This window comes from Neomonachus schauinslandi, chromosome 1, assembly GCF_002201575.2.
Source record: "Neomonachus schauinslandi chromosome 1, ASM220157v2, whole genome shotgun sequence".
Lineage (NCBI taxonomy): Eukaryota > Metazoa > Chordata > Mammalia > Carnivora > Phocidae > Neomonachus > Neomonachus schauinslandi.
The window spans coordinates 1,443,777-1,465,950 of record NC_058403.1 but is presented as its reverse complement, the minus strand read 5'-3'; the positions used below and the strand labels follow the sequence as shown (position 1 = coordinate 1,465,950).

The 22,174-nt window shown below is 52.5% G+C and overlaps 1 protein-coding gene across 2 annotated transcripts in view; it reads left to right on the top strand.

The window, feature by feature from the left end:
* ADARB1 (adenosine deaminase RNA specific B1) overlaps positions 1-22,174 on the top strand; it is a 111,232-nt gene that overhangs the window by 61,950 nt on the left and 27,108 nt on the right. For both annotated transcript variants that reach the window (XM_021679228.2, XM_021679229.1), the window contains 6 exons: positions 1,632-2,566; positions 6,126-6,240; positions 8,220-8,388; positions 9,010-9,158; positions 10,155-10,323; positions 21,844-22,025. In XM_021679228.2, coding sequence (XP_021534903.1) covers positions 1,632-2,566; positions 6,126-6,240; positions 8,220-8,388; positions 9,010-9,158; positions 10,155-10,323; positions 21,844-22,025 — 1,719 coding nt within the window. The remainder of the gene's footprint in view (positions 1-1,631; positions 2,567-6,125; positions 6,241-8,219; positions 8,389-9,009; positions 9,159-10,154; positions 10,324-21,843; positions 22,026-22,174) is intronic.

Sequence of the window (22,174 nt, the reverse complement as noted above, 5' to 3'; positions counted from 1 at the left end):
GTGTATGTGTGTGCACGTGACATGGCCCGACCCCCATGCCGGTGACCCCCCACGGGCACCAGCGTCAGGATGTAAGTGCTCATGTGGCGTGTACGACTCTTGCTCACGTGTTAATCTAAATCTGTCTCGCTCTGCCCTTTTTAACCTCTGTTTCTTCTGAGCACCGAAAGGAGTAACCTATTGAGCTTTTGCTGGAGGATGTTATAAATGAAAATTTAGTGTCCATTCCATCAGCTTTGTCAACTGGGAGAAGTGGTGTGTGTGTTGGGAGCCCTGGGGAGTACTTGCCGTCGGCAGAGAGCCGTCTCTCGTCCCCTCATCTCTGCCTTGGCACGGAGGCTGTTTCCCAGGGGTTAGTCTTTACACCTCAGCCCCGGAAGCTCGAGGACTTGAACTTCGGGGATTGGTAGCCGTCAGCACAGACTTTCTGTCCCAGTTGCCTCCCGTGTCCACAGAGCTGCCTGTTTGCTCAGCATCACGAGAGTCTACACGTAGATGACTAGCAGAAGGACCCTAGGGCCCCCACGTCTGGGGCCGCTTACACCTGCAGAAGCTGCTGTGGTTACTTACCGTAGATCGCTGATGGCTAGTGGCAGGTCCCACAGACAGTGCCTCAGAGCCCCGCGCTTAGCACTCCTGCGCTTCATGCAGCAGGCGGCCTGTGAAAATCAACCAGGAAAACAAGGCATTTTTTTCTCTTTTTTTAAAAAGCTTGATAAACTTACAGGGAAGAATGAATACTTTTTTATTCCCCTTTTTGAAACCAAAATCATACTTATTTTGCCATGAACTCTTAAAGTTTTAAAATTATCCTTATTAATTGTAAATAGAAACTAAAAAGGTGGGATAACCAAATTATTCTATAAATCCATCAAATATTTGCTTTAAAAAAAGATAAAAATCGCTGGCTTTACTTACAAAGTTAGGAAGCTGTAGGCTGTTTGCAGCTTTAATTTTATGTCTTTTTTTACGTATTTTTCCCTATCACGGAATTTCGTAAGGGTTTGGAGGTAAATCAGTCCCCGTGTAGCATGGAACCAGGGTAAGCATGTACTAGAAGTGAAGCTGCATCCTTCAGAAATCTCCACTAGTCCGGAGCACTTCCCAGGATTTGGGAGGCGTTCTCTGAGATCGATTCATGCACTAGGTCAAGTAACCGCACACATTGATCTGAAAGCTGATTAGCTTGTGAATGCCTGTTTTAAACCCTGTTTCCTCTTCTGGACGAGGCTGCTGTCCAGAGCCCGGGAGCCCGAGAGCAGGGACATTGGAGAGGAGGGGCAATGTGTCAGCACTGACAGGAGAATTTTCAGGAGCAGTTCAGCATCCCACATTTTGATAAGCTTGAATAGAGCATCTCTAGATGCCTCAGAATGTTCTTGTAGGAAATAAGTAGAAATAAGTTAGATTCAGCTTTTAATGCACGAGCAGTTGGTGATGCTAACTAGGAGTGGCGTCTGGGGGCTGGTTCCTGGGTGGAGTGGCAGCTTTCTGCACACACAACAAGGAACAGAGTGTGTAAGCACACATCACTTAACCAGTTACAAAGAGAGATAAAGGAATCTATAAATTTTGCATTTACAAGATCCTGCAACGAAGGCGTTGTAAGTTACTCTTTCTGGGCACCACAGGTTCGAGCAGCACAGATGTTAAGGAAAGCTGCAGTCTGGACAGCATGCCCCCCAAGGACGGCAGCGCCCCCGGGCCTGGCGAGGGCGCCCCACTCTCCAACGGGGGTGGCGGTGGCGCCAGCCGGAAGCGGCCCCTGGAGGAGGGCAGCAATGGCCACACCAAGTTCCGCCTGAAGAAGAGGCGGCGGCCGCCCGGGCCCGCGCTGCCGAAGAACGCCCTGATGCAGCTGAACGAGATCAAGCCTGGCCTGCAGTATGCACTGCTGTCGCAGACCGGGCCGGTGCACGCGCCCCTGTTCGTCATGTCCGTTGAAGTTAACGGGCAGGTGTTTGAGGGCTCTGGCCCCACCAAGAAGAAGGCCAAGCTGCACGCCGCCGAGAAGGCCCTGCGGTCTTTCGTGCAGTTCCCCAACGCCTCCGAGGCGCACCTGGCCATGGGGAGGACCCTGTCCGCCAACACGGACTTCACGTCCGACCAGGCTGACTTCCCCGACACGCTCTTCAACGGCTTCGAGACCCCAGACAGGTCGGAAATACCCTTCTACCTGGGCTCCAATGGGGACGACTCCTTCAGCTCCAGCGGGGACCTCAGCTTGGCGGCGTCCCCGGCGCCCGCGAGCCTGGCGCAGCCTCCTCTCCCCGGCCCTCCGCCGTTCCCACCACCGAGCGGGAAGAACCCCGTGATGATCCTGAATGAGCTGCGGCCGGGGCTCAAGTACGACTTCCTGTCCGAGAGCGGGGAGAGCCACGCCAAGAGCTTCGTCATGTCTGTGGTGGTGGACGGCCAGTTCTTCGAGGGCTCAGGCAGGAACAAAAAGCTCGCCAAGGCCCGGGCTGCGCAGTCCGCACTGGCAACCATTTTTAATTTGCACTTGGATCAAACACCGTCTCGCCAGCCCATCCCCAGCGAGGGCCTTCAGTTACATTTACCGCAGGTGAGGAAACGTGCTGCTGCCGGAAACGGTGGCCATGTCTTGACAGTGCTTTCAGACAGGGCTTCATTCTCCTGGTTGCTGTTGATGTCCCATCTGAACGTCCCTGGTAAGTCTGGCTCTGGGCGGTTCTGCCCTGCCGGGCGGGTCATGCTGGGCAGCCTGTCCAGGGCCCTCACGTGCGGGCGGGACACATGAAGCCCCGTCCACCAGAGCAGTGCTTTCAGTGGCCTCCAGGCCGAGCCCTGCCCTGTGCCCCACGGCAACCCGTGGCTCCCTTCCCACATAATCCACCCTTGTGGGGACCCACGTCCCGCTGCAGCCTGTGACAGGAGCAGCTCGGCGGTGTTTCCCGCAAAGTCTCACCAGGGAATCCCAAGCACAGAAGGGAGGCCGGCTGGCCAGTAGCTGAACCCCTAGTGCGGGTACGGGTGGGTGACTTGCAGCTCCAGCAGGGCTGAGGGCTGAGGGGCCAGCCGGGCCGAGGACACCCCACAACAGGCGTGAGACTCTTGGAGGGGCAGAGGGGCGAGGGGCGGAAGGGGACCTTCAGCGGCACTCAAGGTGCCCTGGAATCTGTACCTGGAATGTCCTTGGTGGGGTCCACGTGGGTCTCCCTGCTGCTCGGCCGGAGGTAGGCGGCCGCTCTTGTTTGGTCTTGGACGGCCCTCCCGCATAAGACCAGGGTGAGGATGGGGGATTTCAGGGTGGGCTCATGGCTTATGTGAATGGGGAGATAGTGTATAGCTGGCATCTCTAAATCCTAGAACTCTTTATGTATTGCTTCTCTTCTTGGAAATCCAGGTTTTTAGTGTAAAAATTATCCTTTTAGAGAGAAAATCTGACCACCCTTCTTTATTCCTTTTTGTCAAAATATTACTGATGTTGAAGGTAAATTATGTACTGGTTTGATCAGGAAAAATGAAGGGACTAGGTCGCTAGATGGGACAGCTTGTATTTCTCCTAGAAGAATCCGAGTGTCACAGCTTATCTGGTGCCTTTGAACATGAGTAGGGTAACCTCTCCATGCTGTTGCCTGAGGTGACCAGTACTCCTAGGTTTTAGAAGAAGAAACTTTATTTTATTTTGCCTAAAGCAACCAAATACAGCATCAATATAAAGTAGCGTATTTGAAAATCCTACTGGTATTTAATGAACCAAATAATCACATTCCATATTAACCTCTTACGCACATTTTTCAGACGAATAGTAGTCCATTTATCATTTCACACGTCAGTGGTGCTGGTTCCCTGGGACTTTTATTTTCAGGTTTCCTGTTTGCTGCAGTATCTTCCCGCTTGAGTTCACACCGGTGTCTGGTGCCCCTGCCTGCCCTTGACCTCAGCAGAGTCGCGTGTGAGACGATTGGAATCCCATCAAATGTGGGAACCCCTGGTGCCTGGGCTTTGCAGGGTGGAGGGGTCACACCGTGGCGGGGAGGCATGCGGGGGTCCCAGCCTGGGCCTGTACTTCCGTGGGAGCCGAGACCAGAGCCCTGCTGGGGGCCACGTGGGGCCTCACCGGGAGGGGCTTCCGGGAATCTGGTCTAAAGGAGAGGGGTAGACGGGCAGGGGTCATCTCAGCCCTGCCCCAGGCTGCTTGCCCGAGTTCTGCGAGCGCCCGGTGCTGGTGTGGAGCTGCGTTGTCCCGTGTCTGCTCCCTGTGCCCCCACCGTGGTGTCTCTGGAGCCCCGCGGGAGCTCAGGGTATGACCACACTTTCCTTGGAGGACCTGGGGTGGCCTGCACAGAATCAGCCCTGGCAGCTTGATTTCTGGAATCTTTGCATTGGAAGTTTCCAGTGTGCCTTCTGGAGTGGTGAGCATCCTCACCGTTGGCCTGGAGTAGCCCTTGAGTCCCTGGTCTTGGAACTTCTTGCCTTCATCGTGTTCATAGGGCGTTCCAGGGTTTAAACCCGGACGTCATGGCCACGTGAGGTGTGCAGAGCCCTCTGTCAGTGGTGGATTCTGTGAGAGCTGCCGAACCGGGCCGTCAGCTCCTGGGCGCTGTTGCAGGGAAGGGGTGCCGCCTGGGGCTCTGGGGGCATGGGTGTGACTCTCGTTGTTGCATCTGCGCCCAACATGTAGAGAGAGAGTCGCTTCTTTACCCGGAGGAAGGAGGCTGTAATCTCTGTGAGGGGTCGGAGGGACTGTCTCGGTGCCGAAAATGCCTGCCTCTGACCAGTGAGTGTCCACGTAAGGGCCTGACCTCCATCTGAGTGTCTCTGAGCTCTGGGGTTTGGAGATAGGCCTAACCTTCCATGAAACGGAAGCTTTTCTTTTCTGTGGCTTATCCTTAATCTCTCTTAAGATTTTTTCTCTTACGTAAATTGGAACACATGGTCCTTCATCTTTGATCCCCTCCCCACCGTGTCGCCTGCACCCACATGTATGGCACTGATGCTCTGCTCTGGGTGCAGGGGGCCTGCCACCCCACATCTTCTGTCCACGCTCCCCGCCCCCCGCTGGAGCGCAGTCTTCTGGGGCTCCTTGGTACTTACTGGGGCAACGGCAGGAGGAAGAAATCCTGGTGACATTTGTTTTGTTCAAAATAAGTCATCATTTAGGATGAGGGACGTTTCTGTCCATTTGGGGAGTGTTTTATTATGGGCCAAACCGGGGACACTCGATGTAGCTGTTTGATCGTCAGGTGTGAGATTGGGAGGACGCAGCTCTTCACACACACCCCCTGTCAGGCATCATTTCCCAGAAACACTAGGATCCAAGATAAATTATAAGCTGTGAAAACAAGACTGGACAGATGCGTTTGCTCCTGGGAAGGGCTCCCCCCAGTGCAGGCTGTCTGGTCTGGCCGTGTGCCAGCCACACTTAAGCCCGTCCCCAGAGAGCGTGGCCATCAGTGCCGTCTAGCGTGGGCTGGGTCTGCGGCGGGTGCCCTCACAGGCTCTCGTGGGCGCTGCCTCCCGGGCCGTGGCTGAGCCATGTGCGGCAGGTGCCCCGGGCCGTGGCTGAATGCAGCCGTGTGGCTCTTCACCGGGTCGTTCTCCCCCTGCCCCTTCTCTTGCCCTGATGTTGTGGGGCACCCTCGAGGGCGTGTTCCCCGGCCCGGCCAGTCCCCGAGTGGACGGACACCCCTCCTGTGGTCAGAAAAGGAGCGCTTTCACTTCTTCAAAGGCCCTGTTGCTCCAGGGCTCCTTGGAGGCTGGGTGAGCCGGGTGCAGATCTGGTGCAGAGTCGTGGAGGGTGTGAGGCAGGCGGCCCAGAGAAGCCGCTCTGGCTGGTCTCTGCCTCAGCGTCCTCATCCAGGGGCAGGGCCGGGGTATTGGGGGGACCAGAGAGGTGGCATGGGCTCTGGACTGTCCCTCTCCGTGAGACTCTCGAAGGACTCCAGCCAGAGCCTCCAGTGCTCCTGGGGCCTCTGTTTCCAAGGAACGTTTTGGAGGGAAAAAAGCGTGCACACACACGCGCGCGCCCGTTTGCCAGTTTAGCCTGTGTGGTTTTCCAGAAGAGAAGCCATCTGTAAGGCCACTGTCAAGGGACGGCCTTGTTGGTGTGCACAGGGCGGGTGCAGGCCGCACCCCTGACTCCCTGCTGTGGTCCTCAGGTGTTAGCCGATGCCGTGGCCCGCCTGGTGCTGGATAAGTTTGGCGATCTGACGGACAACTTCTCCTCTCCTCACGCACGCAGGAAAGTTCTTGCCGGCATCGTCATGACAACAGGTAAAACGTTGGTGTTGCACGTCAGCCTGCCTTGCTTCCTGCCTAACAGAGAGGGGACGTGCTCTCAGGCTGGGACCACCTCTGTGACACTGAGGGGGCCGTTTTCCTAATCCTTCAGAATCCCTGTCATGTGCAAACGTAGGAACTGCACTCACATTTTCCCCTACACGTTCGTTTCTTTAACCTAGGTTTTCTTATTTGGAGAAAGCATACTGTATTAATATCTGATTCCTGTAATCACATGTGAGTGGTTTTGATTGACTCTGGAAAAATCCAACAAAATGGCACCTCCCCCTTCCTGCTTCATTTGCGAGTGGGACGCATTTGGCTTAACCAGTGGGGACGCTACCAGCTAGTTTCTGTGGGACTTTTATGTGGGAGACAGGCAGCTCTAGCAAGAGCAGAAAATGCACAGGTAAAAAGCACACTTCGGGATGGCAGAAGGAGCCCTTTAAATTTACACAGAAGTTCCCACCAACGCAAGGAACCCCCGAGTCCTTTCCCGCACCCCAGGGGTGAGGATGCTGAGCAGCATCTGCCCGTGGACCACTCCCAGGAACAGGAGACCACAGCGGTGGCCCAGGCCTGGATCCCTGCTCCTGTGGGGCCTTCTGCCCTGGGACAAGCACTCGGCCCCCCGCTGGCTGGCTGAGCCTGGACCTCCACGTGCAGAAAGCCCCCTAGGGCCGGAGAGCGAGCGAGCGAGCGAGCTGGGAACGCTTTATGTGTCTACACCTGCCAGCCAGGGAGAAAACCCCCGTCCTCCGTGTGGGCGAACGCACTGTCCTTTTCTCACGAGGCAGCTCTCTGTCCCATCGTGGGCAGGTCGTGATTTCATGCTCCTCAGCGTTGGCCCACCCCTTGACGGCCGAGGAAACCTGAGTGCTGTTTTAATTACGGCTTTTTCTTGCGTGATGTCTTTACTTCGGCGCAGCAGAGGGTACACCTGCGGTAGGAGGAAGTGCTCTGGACGTCACCTGGGGTTCGGGGTGATTCTGGTGGTGATGCCTGTGTTCTCCCCGCCCCTCTCTTTGCTGCTTTTTTCACATGACGGAAGGCGAACGCTTCAGCCCCTGGAGTGACGCGTCCCCTGGGTGAGGCTCTGTGCCTCCAGCCGCGGCAGGCGTGAGCGGCTGCCGGGTCCACCCAGGCCGGCCAGAGGGGGCACACCAGCTCCCGGGGCATGTTGCACCTTGCTGTGCATCTCACTTGCGACCTTTTGCTCGGGGCCACGGTGTACCCCAGCAGGTACAGCCCCTGGCACGGGGCCCCAACGTCCGATGGCCGGGTTCGGCTGGTTGAATGACCTTGGGCAGGCCGTTTGACCCCTGAGGCTCGTCATCTGCTAAATGGAGACTGGTATACGTGCCCCTCAGAGCACGTTGTGGGAACGAAGTGGAAACCCTTACCTAACAGGCCTGGCGCTGCGCCTGCCGCTCGGGGCGCACACGGTCCGTGTAGCTGCCGGCGAGTGAGGTTTGCTCTCGGGCCGTGTGCACGTCTTGCCCCAGGTCTGGAGTACGTGGTCTGTCAGCACATGTCCGCCAGATTGGCGGTGCGTCCAGTGCCGTTACCAACACACTGCGGGTCACCTCCTCTCTGCCCCTCTTGTCCCTCGGGTGGCGGTACGCCCTTCCTCGTAGCCTCGCTGGCGCTTTGATAGGCCATTTAGTCTGCCTCTGCCTGGTGCTCCCTCCCCGTGTCTGCTGGGAAACGTTCAAGAAAAGACTTGGTTGCATCCAGAGGACACACCTTCCTTAGGTTTGAATCTGTAGACGAAAGAGCAAGAGAGTTTCACTTCCTAGGAACATTGCTCCGTGAGTCCTCAGGGGGAGGCCATTTGCAGAGGCTGAGTCTGCCCAGGTACAAATTGGGGGCAGGGGTGCATATCACACCCCAAAAGTGAAGTCACTGAGAACGCACGGCAGACCCCGGGAGCACAGTGAGCCACGAGGAGTAATTTCTCGTTTGTTTTCCAGGCACAGATGTGAAAGACGCCAAGGTGATCAGTATTTCCACGGGGACAAAGTGCATCAATGGCGAGTACATGAGTGACCGTGGCCTTGCATTAAATGACTGCCATGCAGAAATTATAGCTCGGAGATCCTTGCTTAGATTTCTTTATACACAACTTGAGCTTTACTTAAAGTAAGTTTAGTAAGTGAATAACTAAAGGAAGCAGTTTCTAAATAACATTCCCTCCTGTCAGAATGTATTGCAAAACCTTCATTGTTTCTGTAATCTCTGAAAAATTCTTAAAAGAGTAACTTTATATTGGCAATGATGAGGTTGGGTCCTGTTTTCCCATGATGCTCAAGCTACAAAATCCAGTCGGGCGAATACTACACACGCACACACACATGTGGTGGCTCATGTGGCCGTTGATCTGAGGTCTGTGCTCAGGCCCGTGTGCTTCTGGTGTGCGCGGCATGAACCTGAACAGAACCGAGCTGCCTGGGGACCGGGGCCATTCATTCTAGTCACCTGTCTGAGCTGATTTTCTTTACCAAGCCATTTCTTACGTGTCGTCTGTCTGTGTCGAAGTCCTAAACGAGAAGAAGGGAAGGTCACTCACGTTCCGATGACTTGTTCTTTATTGAGTGGACTCAGTCATTAACTGTGTTAATTATCATCAACACGTCAACATCCCAGTTCAAGCTCATCTGTACCTTGTTGAAAGTAGTGGCCTCTGAAAGTCATTGTAAATTACGACAAAGTTTTGACTGTATACAGCTTGAAAGATCATTTTTGCAACCCTTTTCCTTCTAGTAACAAAGACGATCAAAAACGGTCCATCTTTCAGAAGTCCGAGCGGGGAGGGTTTAAGCTGAAGGAGAGTGTTCAGTTCCATCTGTACATCAGCACGTCTCCCTGTGGGGATGCCAGGATCTTCTCACCGCACGAGCCGATCCTGGAAGGTATGGGACTCAGCCGGCAGTGTCTCGAGCAGACTCGGGGTTACGTAGTGACAGACCAAAGAGTAAACCTACGTGAATATCCTTTTCTTCTTTTTCTTGAAAATTTCAGCTTTGAAAGTGGATCTGATAGGAATATATAGAAGCATGAGGTTTTTCTTTTCAATGAATAATTTGATGAGGAGACCTGACTGAATGAGACGTGTTGACTCTGATGCACTGAGGAATTAGAGTAGAAGTAAGGGTATTAACTCAGACTTGTATTTAAATTTGGACAGTCTGTGTCTCTGCATCTGGGCTTTGGACAGGCCGTGATTTGATGCGTGTGTACCTACGGGAGTGGCGGGCATTTCAGAAGCAGGCACACACTAGTGAGAAGGGGGCCCTGGCGCACCATCACCTGAGGCCCATGCTTCTGCTGTACAGTGATTCGTGTCCTCGTCTCTTCTCCTAAGCTGAAGCAACTCAAATACAGCATCTGAGTGCATTATTTTCCTTGATTCCAGAGGCAACATATATGCACTGTGGAAAATTGCTACATATTTTTTTAAAATATAAGAAAAAATTTTAATCGCCCATGTTCATGTAACCCAGAGATACTCACTTTAGATGTTTGTGCGTGCATGCTTCCTTTGCATTTATTTCAGCATCCCTGTAATTTAATTTTGGAACATTTAAAAATGCAGGGAAAATATATAACCCTCACATATCCATCATCTAGAATTAGCAAATGTTAGCATTTTGTCCCGTTTGCTTCAGCTCATTTTTAATGATAGAAATCATTCTGGTTAAAATGGAAGTCCTCTTTCCCAGCCCCTAGAGGAGACCACTTTCCTGAATTTGGTTTGTATTACATCCTCTCCTGCCCAGTTTTCTCTACCATGTTGTACGTCTGTCTTAGAGAGAGAGAGAATAAGCATGTGCACAGGGCCGTGAGCTGACGTTAGATGTCTAGGGGGTTGCTGCCCGCGGGACTCTCATCCGGCCTCCCTTTCCTAGAACCAGCGGACAGACATCCAAACCGCAAAGCCAGAGGACAGCTGCGGACGAAAATAGAGTCTGGCGAAGGCACAATTCCCGTGCGATCCAATGCAAGCCTCCAGACGTGGGACGGGGTGCTGCAGGGCGAGAGGCTGCTCACCATGTCCTGCAGCGACAAGATGGCGCGGTAAGGCCTCCCGCCCGCAGGCTCCCTGCAGGCGCACGGTTCGTCCGCGTTTCCAGCTCCAGTGTTCCCCGCATTTTCTGCAGGATTGAGGCTCTGTGCGGTGCCTTTGGGGGCCACCTTGCAGGGGTTGAGCTGGGGCCTCCACACAGGAGGCTCTGGGCCGCTCACACTGCTTTCCTTCTGTGTTTGCACGTGTGGGCTTCTAGTGAGTCCGTGTGCTAGACAGTGACGTTTTAAAACAGTTTGCCCCCAGAAAAAAGGAAGAGTGTCCTTATTCCTAGGGGATGCCACCTTACGGGTCCTGCTCGTGGCCGAGGTACCAGTTTGGGTTGTTGTGAGAGCAGAGTGTCCCTAGTGTCCCGTGCTGGGTGGTGGCTGCCGGCGAGCCTGGGGTTGGAGCCTGGAGCACACACACCCGTTTGCCTTCACGTGACAGGTGTTTTCAGAAACAGATGTGTCCAGGCCAGACTTTTAAAAAAGCCTCATTTCTTCGGATGCTAGCGTTAGTTGCATTAGCTCTTTGTTTTTATTTTTTAACAAATGTCTACTTGAAAAGAAAAGTAACATAGGTAGATGGCAAAAAGTTCAACGGTACAGAGCATGGAAAACAAAGATCTCCTCCATCTTCAGAGCCACCCACGTCAACGCGTTCCAAACTGCCCTTCCAGAGTGGTCACAGCCGTGTGAATGTGTACACACGACCCTGTTCGGTTGTCTGTAAGCCTTTTGTGTTGAGTTTCTTGAATGGACCTTGTCAGGGAACCTCAAGTACACAGAACTTGATTCCTCACGCATGGCCCATCCCCCCTCCCCCAATCTATGTTTTAGATAACAGATATGTTTGGTATGTTTTAGATAACAGATATGTTTTTGGTATGTTTTAGATATCCCCAAGCACGGGTACTCACTATGCCCACCTTGACTCATTTGCTTATTATGTGTCCTTCTGTCCACTCTCCATTCACTTTTATGTCTGTGTGTGTGTAGCCTTGAAAAATACACAGTGGTGTCATTTTGGGGTATTTATGCGTATGTTGTTAATTTATGGAGATGGAATTGTGTTTTAAATGCTATTCTGCATCTCATAGTTTCATTCAACCCAGTGTTTGGGAACTGTCCCTGATGCTGTAATAAATAGCAGATTGCTTACTTCTCAGTTCTGCAAAGACCCTGTCATAGTCATGGACTGCGCCATGTCCGTTCCCTCACGGTCGAGACTTGGGTCTGCCCTAACTCTCCTCTATGGTTCAGCTTGAGTTTCCATGAGCGTAGCTCATTCTAGACCTTCGCCATCCAGGATCTCCGCTGTACACATGTAGAACTTCACAGATGATATCAGACGCGCCCCAGAACGCTCACACGGTTTGCACTTACACCAACAGTGCGTGATGCTAGTTTCCGCCTCATTTGAAAACTGGCGTCTGCTGGGGGTGTGGGGCAGCCGTTCCGTCGTTCATCTTTCTCATCAGAGGTGCCTGTTGACACCCTCTGCCCATTTGTCTTTGGGATCTCATGGTTTTTTTATCTTCGTCTGCAGATGTTCCTTATATAGTTTGCACTGCAGTCCTTGATGGTTTCAGAAGTTCTGTGTCTTCTCCAGTCCAAACCCATGTCTTCACTTGGTCCGTGCCAAACCTTCGTTTTGTTATTACCTGATCCATTAATTTTTCACCCTGTGGTTTGCACTTTCAGAATCTTATTTAAGAAATTCCTTCTCAAATTAAGGATGTAAAAATATTCTCCCATACTTTTTTCTAAGATTTTTATCATTTTACTTTCAAATTTAGACCTCTAACACATTTGTATTTGTAAGTAATAATTTGGCTTTATTATTTTAATACAGTGAATCAGTTTTCCAGGTAACATCTACTAAATAATTGACATTTTCCTCGTTGATCTGTGAAGGCATCTCTATTACATACTGAACTCTCTTACAAAGATGGGTCTGTTTTGAGCCTCTCAAATCACCGTTAGCTCATAATCAGATGTAATTGTATGGATCACACAGTTTTTACACTTCTGACATTTCAGCATGTTTAAAGGTAGCTTTTTATGTACCTCTATTCTTCTGTACATATTTTAGAATCAACTCAAGTGTCACCAGATGTCTTGCTCACATTTTATATGGACTTGTGAAATTATGGATGGAAATGGAAAAAATTAACATAAAGTTAAATCAGTCCATCCGTGAATATTGGCTCCTTAAAAAGTTAAACATATAATTACCATATGATCCAGCAATTCCACTTCTGGGTATTTGCCCCAAAGAACTGAAAGCAGGGTCTCCAAGAGATACTTGTTCGCCCACACTCACTCATGGTCACTTTTAGCTCACAAGAGCTAAAAAACATGGTGAGGTGTCTGTTAAGATCTTTCACCCATTTTTTAATAGGGTAGTTTGTTTTGTTTTCTTTTGGGGTTTTAAGAGTTTTTTTGGTATGTTTTAGATAACAGTCCTTTATCGGATATATCTTCTGCAAAATTTTCTCCCAGTCTGTGGCTTGTCTTCTCATTCTGTGGATATTGTTTTTAGCCAAGCAAAAGTTTTAAGTTTTAATACAGTCCAACCTGTCAATATTTCTCTCATGGATTGTGCCTTTGGTGTTGCTTGGAAAATGTCATCACCAAACCTAGGGTCATCTAGATTTTCTCCTGTGCTGTTTTCTAGGAGCTTTATGGTTTTGCATTCTACATTTGGGTCTGTGATCCACTGTGAGTTAGTTTTTGTGAAGGGCGTAAGGTCTGTGTCTAGAGTCATTTTTTTTGCGTGTGGACATCCTGTTGTTCCAGCCCCACCTGTTGAAGAGACTCTGGTTGCTCCCTTGTGTTGCCTTTGTTTCTTTAGCAAAGATCTGTTAACTACATCTCTGTGGGTCTATTTTTGGGCTCTCTTTTCTGTTGCCTTGATCTGTTTGTCTGTTGTTTTACCAGTACTACACTGTCTTGATTACCATTTGGATTTTGAATCCAGTTCCGTTGTATGTGTGTGTAGGAGGGATTGGTCCCTCACATATCTAACAAGGAATCTTCGGCACCAGCTGGGTGTCCTACAACTCGCCTGTGCTTCTGACCAACCAGCTATAAACTGGAGGTCTCAAAGACCTCCTCCTTGGGTTCAATTAATTTGCTAGAGCAGCTCATAGATCTCAGAGAAACCTTTTACTCACTAAATCGCCAGTTTATTAGAAAAGGATGTAACTCAGTAACAGCTAGATGAAGAGATGCAGAGGGCGGGTCACGGGGAGAGGGTCAAGGAGCTTACAAGCCATCTCCAGGTGCACTGCTCTCCTCACATCCACATGTCCGCCAACCCGGAAGCTTCAAACCCTGTCCTTTGGGGTTTTTATGGAAACTTCATTACATAGACACAATTCATTAAATCATTGGCCACTGGTGATTTTTTTTTTTTTTTTTTTTTTTTTTAAAGATTTTATTTATTTGAGACAGAGAGAATGAGATACAGAGAGCATGAGAGGGAGGAGGGTCAGAGGGAGAAGCAGACTCCCTGCCGAGCAGGGAGCCCGATGCGGGACTCGATCCAGGGACTCCAGGATCATGACCTGAGCCGAAGGCAGTCGCTTAACCAACTGAGCCACCCAGGCGCCCCCACTGGTGATTTTTAAAAAATTTTTAAAATTTCTTAAGTAATCTCTACACCCAACGTTGGGTTCGAACTCACGACCCCAAGATCAAGAGTCTCATCCTGTACCAACTGAACCAGCCAGGTGCCCCAAATCATTGGCCATGGGTGATTAACTCAATCTCTAGCCCCTTTCCCCTCCTTGGAGATCAGGAGAGGGGGATGGGTCTGGAAGTTCCACCCCTCTAAACCAACCCTCATCCTTAGATGCTTTCTAAAAGTCACCTCGTTAATGTAGCAAAAGACACCTTTGAGGCCCTCATCGCTCAGGAAATTCCAAGGGTTCTAGGATCCATGAGCCAGGAACCATGGATGAAGACCAAACATATATAAGGCCAAAATACAGTTCTTATAAATCACAATATCACAATTACTGTAGCTTTATAGTCAGTTGTGAAGCCACAGAGTGTCAGTCCTTCAGCATTGTTTTCCTCCAGTGTTGTCTTGGTTATTCTGGGTCTTTTGCCTCCATTTGAACTTTAGAATCCGTTTGTCAGTACCTGCAAAATACCTTGCTGGGATTTTGACTAAGACTCATTGAATCTAGATGAAGGTGGGAAGAGCTGATATCCTGACAATATTGAGTGGTCCTATCCATGAACATGGAATATCTCTCCTATTTATTTCTTTGATTCTTTTTTCAGAGTTTGGTAGTTTCCTCATATAGATTTTGTATGTATTTTGTTAGAGTTATACCTAAGTATTTAATTTTTGGAGTCATTAATGTAAATGGCATCATGTTTTATAATTTCAAATTCCACTTGCTCCATATTAGCCACACTGACTTTTGACCAAGGTGCAATGGTAATTCAATGGGAAAAAGTCTTTTTAACAAGTGGTGCTGGGACAATTGGACATCTCTATGTAAAAACAAACAAATGAACTTCATATTTTGCACCATATGCAAAAGTTAACTCGAGATGGATCATAGACTGAAATGTGTAAAAGTTGTAGAAGAAAGCAAGGGAAGATGCTAGCAGTTGTGGTAGGCACCTTCTTAGATAATACACCAGAGGCACTCAACTCCGTCAGATTAAAATTACTTCTCTTTTGAACACACCATTAAAAGAATGAGAAATAAAGTCACCGACTGGGAGAAAATATTCACAAATCAGGTATCTGATAAAGGGCCTGTACACAATATTAAAATTTAGACCCTCAAAACTCAACACAGGGGAAAAGCAATTTTAAAATGGGCTAAGTATCTGAATGGACACTTCATCAAAAAAGATGTCAAAGAAGCACATGACGAGACGCTCAACACCGTCCTCACTGGGAAATGCACGTGAAGCACAAAAGCACACCCATCAGAATGCTCAGCGTATGAGGTGTGGACAGTGATGCAGGGAAGCAATGCCCTTGGCCGCCGAGGGCGGGCATGCAGATGGCACAACCACTTGTGAAGAGCTCGGCAGTGTCTTAAAAAGTTAAAGATGTGCCTAGCCCGTGTCCAGACTCACACCCGAGTGTGCCTAGCAGCTGTCTTTGTAGAAGTCAGAAAGTGGAAACAAACCAAATGGCCGACTGTAGGGAAGTAGATGAATACGTGGTGGTGTGTCCACACAGTGGGATACTCCTTGGGGAAAAAAAGAATGAACAGTGATACCCAGTGCACCATGGGTAAATCCCATAATGATGATGCAAAGCAAGAGAGCCAGACAAACAGGAGTGCTTGCTGGGTGGTGCCATTTACAGAAATCCTAGAGGGCGCCTGGGTGGCTCAGTTGGTTAAGCAACTGCCTTCGGCTCAGGTCATGATCCTGGAGTCCCGGGATCGAGTCCCGCATCGGGCTCCCTGCTCAGTGGGGAGTCTGCTTCTCCCTCTGACCCTCTTCCCTCTCGTGCTCTCTGTCTTTCATTCTCTCTCTCAAATAAATAAATAAAATCTTTAAAAAAAAAAAATCCTAGAGAATGCACACTAAGCTCCAGCGACAGAAAGCAGGCCAGTGGTTGCCCAGGAAGGGGCCAGAGGAGGAGGGGCAGCCGAGTGGGCATAGGACAAGGTCTGAGAGGACTTTGGGGGTGATGGTCTCAAGGGCACACACACAAGTCACCTCTTAGGGCACCTGGGAGGCTCAGTCTTGGTTAAGTGTTCGACTTGATTTCAGCACAGGTCTTGACCTCAGGGTCGTGAGTTCAAGCCCTGCGCTGGGCTCTGTGCTGGGCATGGAGCCTGCTTGAAAACAAGCAAACACACCTCTTACCACTGTGTGTGCCTTAATACACGCTGTGTGGTGCGTGTCAGCTGCACCTCAGTAATTTCCAGAAGAAGAAATTACAGTGGAAATTGGAAAATGATCATTAAGTAAATCACAAAAAGCCCCAGAGCTACAGAGTTGCAAAGAGAACAAATCCAAATAAATATTTAGAAAGAAGGAAACAGTAAAGAGCAGAAATTATTTTGAAAGACAATAAACAGTAGGTAGTAACAAACCCCCATGTAAGTTCTTTCGAAAGGACGATGACGTGAACAGAGCTGGCGGAACTGACAAGAACAGAGAGCCTGGCCCAGCTGTGCTGGGGACGGAGTGGGGGGCAGTTCAGGACACAGCCAACGCTAAAACATGCCGTAGGGAGTTGCGCGCGGGGTTGCAGGCGACTTCATCACCAGGATGACGCGGAGTCACACAAACCTTTTAGAGAAGCGTCCGTTCCTGACGTTGGCCTGGGTGGGGGACGTTAACCGAATCTGGAGCCTTTTGTATGCTCCCCCACCACGCCCACGCCAGGGGGGACATCAGCGAAGAAACTCGAAGAAAGGGATTTCCCCGTGGAGAAGGGGAACCGCTGTCCTGGACGGCTTGTCTGTGAGTGCTCTGCATGTTTGCAGAGCCAGGAATCCCATTTTAGGGATCAGAAAACTAGGGAAAGAGCCCCGGCTCACTATGGGATCATCACCACTTCATCCCCAAACCAGCAGGGCTGGTAAAGAGAAGCACAGTGACAGGCTGTCCTCCGTCAGGAAAACACACACATACACACCAAATCCAGTAGTGTACTTTTAACTGTCTGGTCAGTTTCTTACAAAGCTGTAACTTTAATGCAGTTTTAATTAAATGTCATCATTTTTTCACAGACCTTGGAAGTCAGATCCCAGCACTCAGATGACAGGTGTAAGACTGCTGGTGACGGGCGGTCAGGGTCGCCTGTGTTTACAGGAAATGCAAACGATACAGAAGTTTATTTCTGTCTCAGAGAGAGTCGGGTCCAGCAGTAGGTGGGTCGTCCAGATTCAGTCTTCCTGCCGCATCCAGGAGGCGCCTTCTGCCCTCAAGGTCCTGCGGTGCGCACCAAATCCCCTGCGGCTGGTCTGAGCTTCCGAAGCAGGAGGGAGGGCAGGCAGGAGGGCCAGCCCAGCATGCCTCCTGGGCCACACCTCCAGGTCCACCGGCCTGGTCACATTAGACAGCTGCGTTTCATCATCCAGAACCTGGTCGAGGGCCACGTCTTGCTGCGCAGGAAGCTGGGGCTCGCAGGATGGAGGGAAGGAGCGTGGGCCTGCCGCCGCAATCTCTGCTGCATGTGGGATCTGTGGTCTGCAAACAGTCCTGGACCTATGGAGTGTGTTTATGCACAAAGAAAAGCAGGCCCTTGACTCGGCACCCAGAAGCGCATTCCAGCTAGATGAAGGAGCTGAACGTGAAGAGTGGCTGCTGATAAGTTTTGTGGCCTCTGCTGAAGCTGGTTTCATAATCAAGGCATAGAAAGCCCAAATTAGAAAGAAAAACATGAGTAAATTTGACTAAATTAGAAATTTAAAACTTATTTACTAAAACCCCCTTAGGTACAGTGGAAAGAAAAAGCCACAAAGGGGAAATGGGATTCTGACTTCTCGTGAGAACTCAGCTGATAAAGTTCCTACAACTCAGTAATACAGAGGCACTGGCTGGGGGTCTCTGCTGGGGAGAAGTGAACGTTCTGGGTCTTGTTGAGATGGGGGTTACACACGGGAGCGTCAGGCTTCCCCCACACACTTCTCCAGGACCCTGCGACGCCTCCTGGAGCTCGCGCAGACCCCGCAGAGTACTGGCTTGGCCTCACGGGGCTGCTTCCTCCAGACGCCAGTTGTAGGACCTGGGCGCCAGGGTACCCACATTCTGTCTGACTCGGCCACGCGTCAGGGGTTTCCAGGACCCCCTCCTTGGGTTCAGTAATTTGCTGACAGAGCTCGCAGAACGCAGGGAAGATAATTTACTTAGTACTTACCAGTTTATTAGAAAGAATACAGCTGGGGAACAGCCAGGTGAAAGAGACACACAGGAGAAGGGTTTGGGGCTGAGGCGCATCCCTGCTGTCCCGCCCACCTCCCCTTAGCACCTGGCTGTGAGCCCCTCCGCTGGGGGCCCTTGTGCGGATTTCCATTCCTGGGCGTAAGTCCCTGGTCCCTGGCGACCAGCCTCCACCCCCTGCCCTCCCTGGAAGTGGGGGTGGGGGGGTTGGGCTGAATGGTCTGGCCCCCCAGTCCCCCGGACCAGCCCCCATCCTCCTGGAGTCCCTCAGTAGCATAGGCTTAGGTATGCTTGGGGGGCTTGTTACTGTCACACCAGGACGTGGCGGGGGGCTAGGAAGGTCGTCCAGAAACGCTGTGGTGGCCAGGGTGCTGCCAGCTGGCTGCCGTGCTGACCCTGCCCTGAGCGAGTGAGAGCGTCCGGGGCGGCCCCTCTGGAAGGCGAGGCCGCCCGTGTCCCTTACAGAGGGGCACAACCGTGTTCCACAGACGTCCCCGTCGGACGGGAGAGCACAGGATCGGGGCGATGGGCAGGCTGGGCGTGGGGAGGGAGGAGCAGTCCTGCAGCTGGGGGCCAGCAGGTGCCATCTGTCTGACTGGCGGGGGCCAGTGAGGAGAGTGAGCCACGGGGCGCCGCACAGCGCGTCCTGTGGAGAAGGAGCAGGGGTGTGGAGGGAGGGAGGGAGGAAGCAGGGACCTCCTACCTGAGTCTGGTGTGGGGTGGGGGGCGGGGGTGAGGCCTGCGGCCCTCCACTCTTCCTGTGTGGCAGACGCAGAGGCAGGCCAGAGGGGGAGCAGGGCAGTGGAGGAGAGGGGCCCCCATGTGCTTGCCTGGAGGCTGTGGGTGGGCACGGGGAAGCTGCACCAGGGGACCCAGCTGGGCAACCCTGCTCTGAGCCCTGGCCTCCCAGAAATCACCTGGGGAGGGGAGAGAGAGGCCGTTGCCCTGGGGTACCTGTGTGGTTCTTACGCAGTACCACCCAGCACTCTGCCGCGGACCCCTGCGCCCTCATGAGGGGGGTTGAGCCAGGCACCAGGGTGGAGGTGGGTGTGCACACCTGGCCCACGTCTTTGCAGAGGTCTGCCTGGGGACGTTGGGTGCCGGGAGCCCGGCTGCATCCACCCTCCCAGCCCTCCCTGTGCTCTGTAAGATGCACTGGCAGGAGCCCGCCTGCAGAAGTGGCTGGCGAGCCACGCGTTCCCACCCAGGGCCTCCACAGAGCAATCGTGGCTGCTAGAATTCTTTCACGAAGCATGTGTTCAGGATTAATGACTCGGCACAAATACAGGGCTCTGCAAGATCACTGTTTTAGAGTTTGCCCTGGGAGGCTGAATTCCCCTTAGAGAGGAACCCCTATCCAGGCTGGAATTTACATAAGAAGGGGTGCCCGGTGGTTTTTGTAAGCATGCAGCCAGTTCATGCTTTTTCTTGTAAGATAGGAAAATCTGTTTGAACTTTTCAGAGGGTGGGAGGAACATGCAGGACTGGGGACTCATTCCTTCAGCGAGTATTTATTGATCTGAGGCTGTGTCAGTGAGGAAAACAGAAGCCCCTCCCCCATGGAGCTTGCGTGCTGGGAGGTGGGAGTGGAGACGGAAGTCAGCACAGGAAGGCACGCAGGTGGTGGGTGGGAGGCCCCACGGAGAGGGACTTCCTGCAGAGACGGAGAGGTGGGGGCACTGTGGCCAGGAGGCTGCTGGGGATGGGTTCCAGGCCAGAGGGCCTGGGAGGAGTGGCCAGAAGCCCCCTTGCCCCTGGTGGCCCAAGCATGGGAGGGGGGTGGTGAGGGAGGGACAGCCAGGCCAGATGGGCCTGGAGGGGCCTTTGGAATGATGGTGATTTCTAGGGAGAAGATGGGAGTGTGGGAAGATTTTGTGCACAGGCGTGTCCTGGCCTGGCCTGTGTTCACAGGGTCCCACGGCGGCTCTTCTGGGATGAGCCACCGGGGGTGGGGGCCGTGGTCACCGTGGGACACAGCGACAAAGCAGGTGGGGACCTGTGACTTGAGACCTGTGGTCCAGCAGGGGCAATGGCCGAATGGTACCTCCTCGGTCCGCTCTGACAGGAGGTCCCCAGCTCTGCGAGCCACCCGCCCATGACTCTGCGGGTTTGGCTCCAGCATAGAGCATGGAGCTGGATAGGTCAGCAGTTTGGGCAGTGGACCCTGTGCACCATCGGTTGCCAGCATTGACCCCACTGGGCACTGCCCTCTGTTTCCACGAGGGCCGAGGGACCTGCTGGACTTGGGCCCGACGTACAAACATGTGTGCAGCCAAGATGGCATGGGTGGCCTCGCGGTGAGGGCAGAGCAGAGGGGGCAGGGAGGGGCTCTGCACCCCACCCCAGCCCCACCCCCACAGTCTGTCCAGACCCTGCAGCCCCTGGACCCAAGCCCAAGGTCTTTCTCAGATGGGCCTCCCGTCCTGTCGCTGCTCACTTCTGACCTGTGTTGCAGCCAAGGCCGCCCCCCAACAGCCTCCGCCTGTAGCTCCTTGCTCATAGGCAGAGGAACGTGCAGGTGAGTTGTCGCCTAAAAATATTTCCATTAAATCAGATGGTGCTACTGCCTTGCTCAAAGTCCTTCAGGGGCTCCCCACTGGCCTCAGGCTGCCTTCCCCTGGCCTTCCTCCCGGCTGCCACTGCGCCCCCCTCCTGGGTCTGTCTGGCCCCCTCCCTCTGCCTCACAGGCCCCTCCTAGGGCTGAGCGTCAGAGTCACCCTCGGGAGTGTTCCTGAAGTTGGCACCCACTTTTCCTTTTCTTGGAATCCTGCTTTCCCTCCAGTGATTTCACCTCTGTTTGTGTTCTCGATCATGTGTTTGCCTTGTTACTGCTTGCTCTTTGTCCAGACAGCCCCCTGGCCCCAGGAGCACGTGGGCCGTGCCTTCCCTAGCCCTGTGGCCTTGGCACCATGGGCTCCTGCCGTCTGTGAACTCAGGAAGAGGGCAGGGGTGCGTGGTGAGAGGGTAGGTGCGCTGGAGCAGAAAGCCTATGTTGCCGGTGACGGGGACAGTGCTGTGACTAGTGACCCAGGGCAGCTGCGAGCTCGCCCTCTCCTCCCGGCTGAGCCTCCCTCCACATATCAAACCAAGCTCGGCTCAGATTGTCGGCAAGGAGCAAGTTTGAGGTTTTCAAGGTCTCCTTTGCAGTTTTTTTTTTTTTTAAAGATTTTATTTGACAGAGACACAGTGAGAGGGAACACAAGCAGGGGGAGGGTCAGAGGGAGAAGCAGACCCCCAGCCGAGCAGGGAACCTGATGCGGGGCTCAATCCTAGGACCCCGGGATCATGACTTGAGCCGAAGGCAGACGCTTAACGACTGAGCCCCCCAGGCACCTCTGCAGTTATTTTTACTGGAAGTAATAAAAATGTACTTGCTCTTTTGATTTTTCTCCCAAGAAACGTGGCTCATGGACGCTTTCCAGCACTAAGCCTCAGTAATGTGTCACAGGAGATAGTTCCCCAGTTTCGAAGAATCGTTCAGTAGCGTTCCCTCTGTGTCAGTTCTGTTTAAGTGCTGCCTTTTGCTAGTTGTTGACATTTGTTCATCATCAAGTACGTCTGTGGGCCAGGCAGCTGTGCGGTGCGCTGGGTGGGTGCCCTCTGGCACGACACCCCGTCTTCCACTCAAGAGTGTGTTCCCTCTGCCTGCAGGTGGAACGTGGTGGGCGTGCAGGGGTCCCTGCTCAGCATCTTTGTGGAGCCGATCTACTTCTCGAGCATCATCCTGGGCAGCCTCTACCACGGCGACCACCTCTCCAGGGCCATGTACCAGCGGATCTCCAACATAGAAGACCTGCCCCCGCTGTACACGCTCAACAAGCCTCTGCTCAGCGGCAAGTACCCCTGCAGCGTGACTGTGTCTGTGTTCACGTGACCTCATGACCTCGCTGGGCCTCATCGGGGCCTCGCACTCGGTGCTCAGATAACCCTGCTGGGCCATATCCAGGTCTCCCACTCGGTGCTCAGATAACCCTGCTGGGCC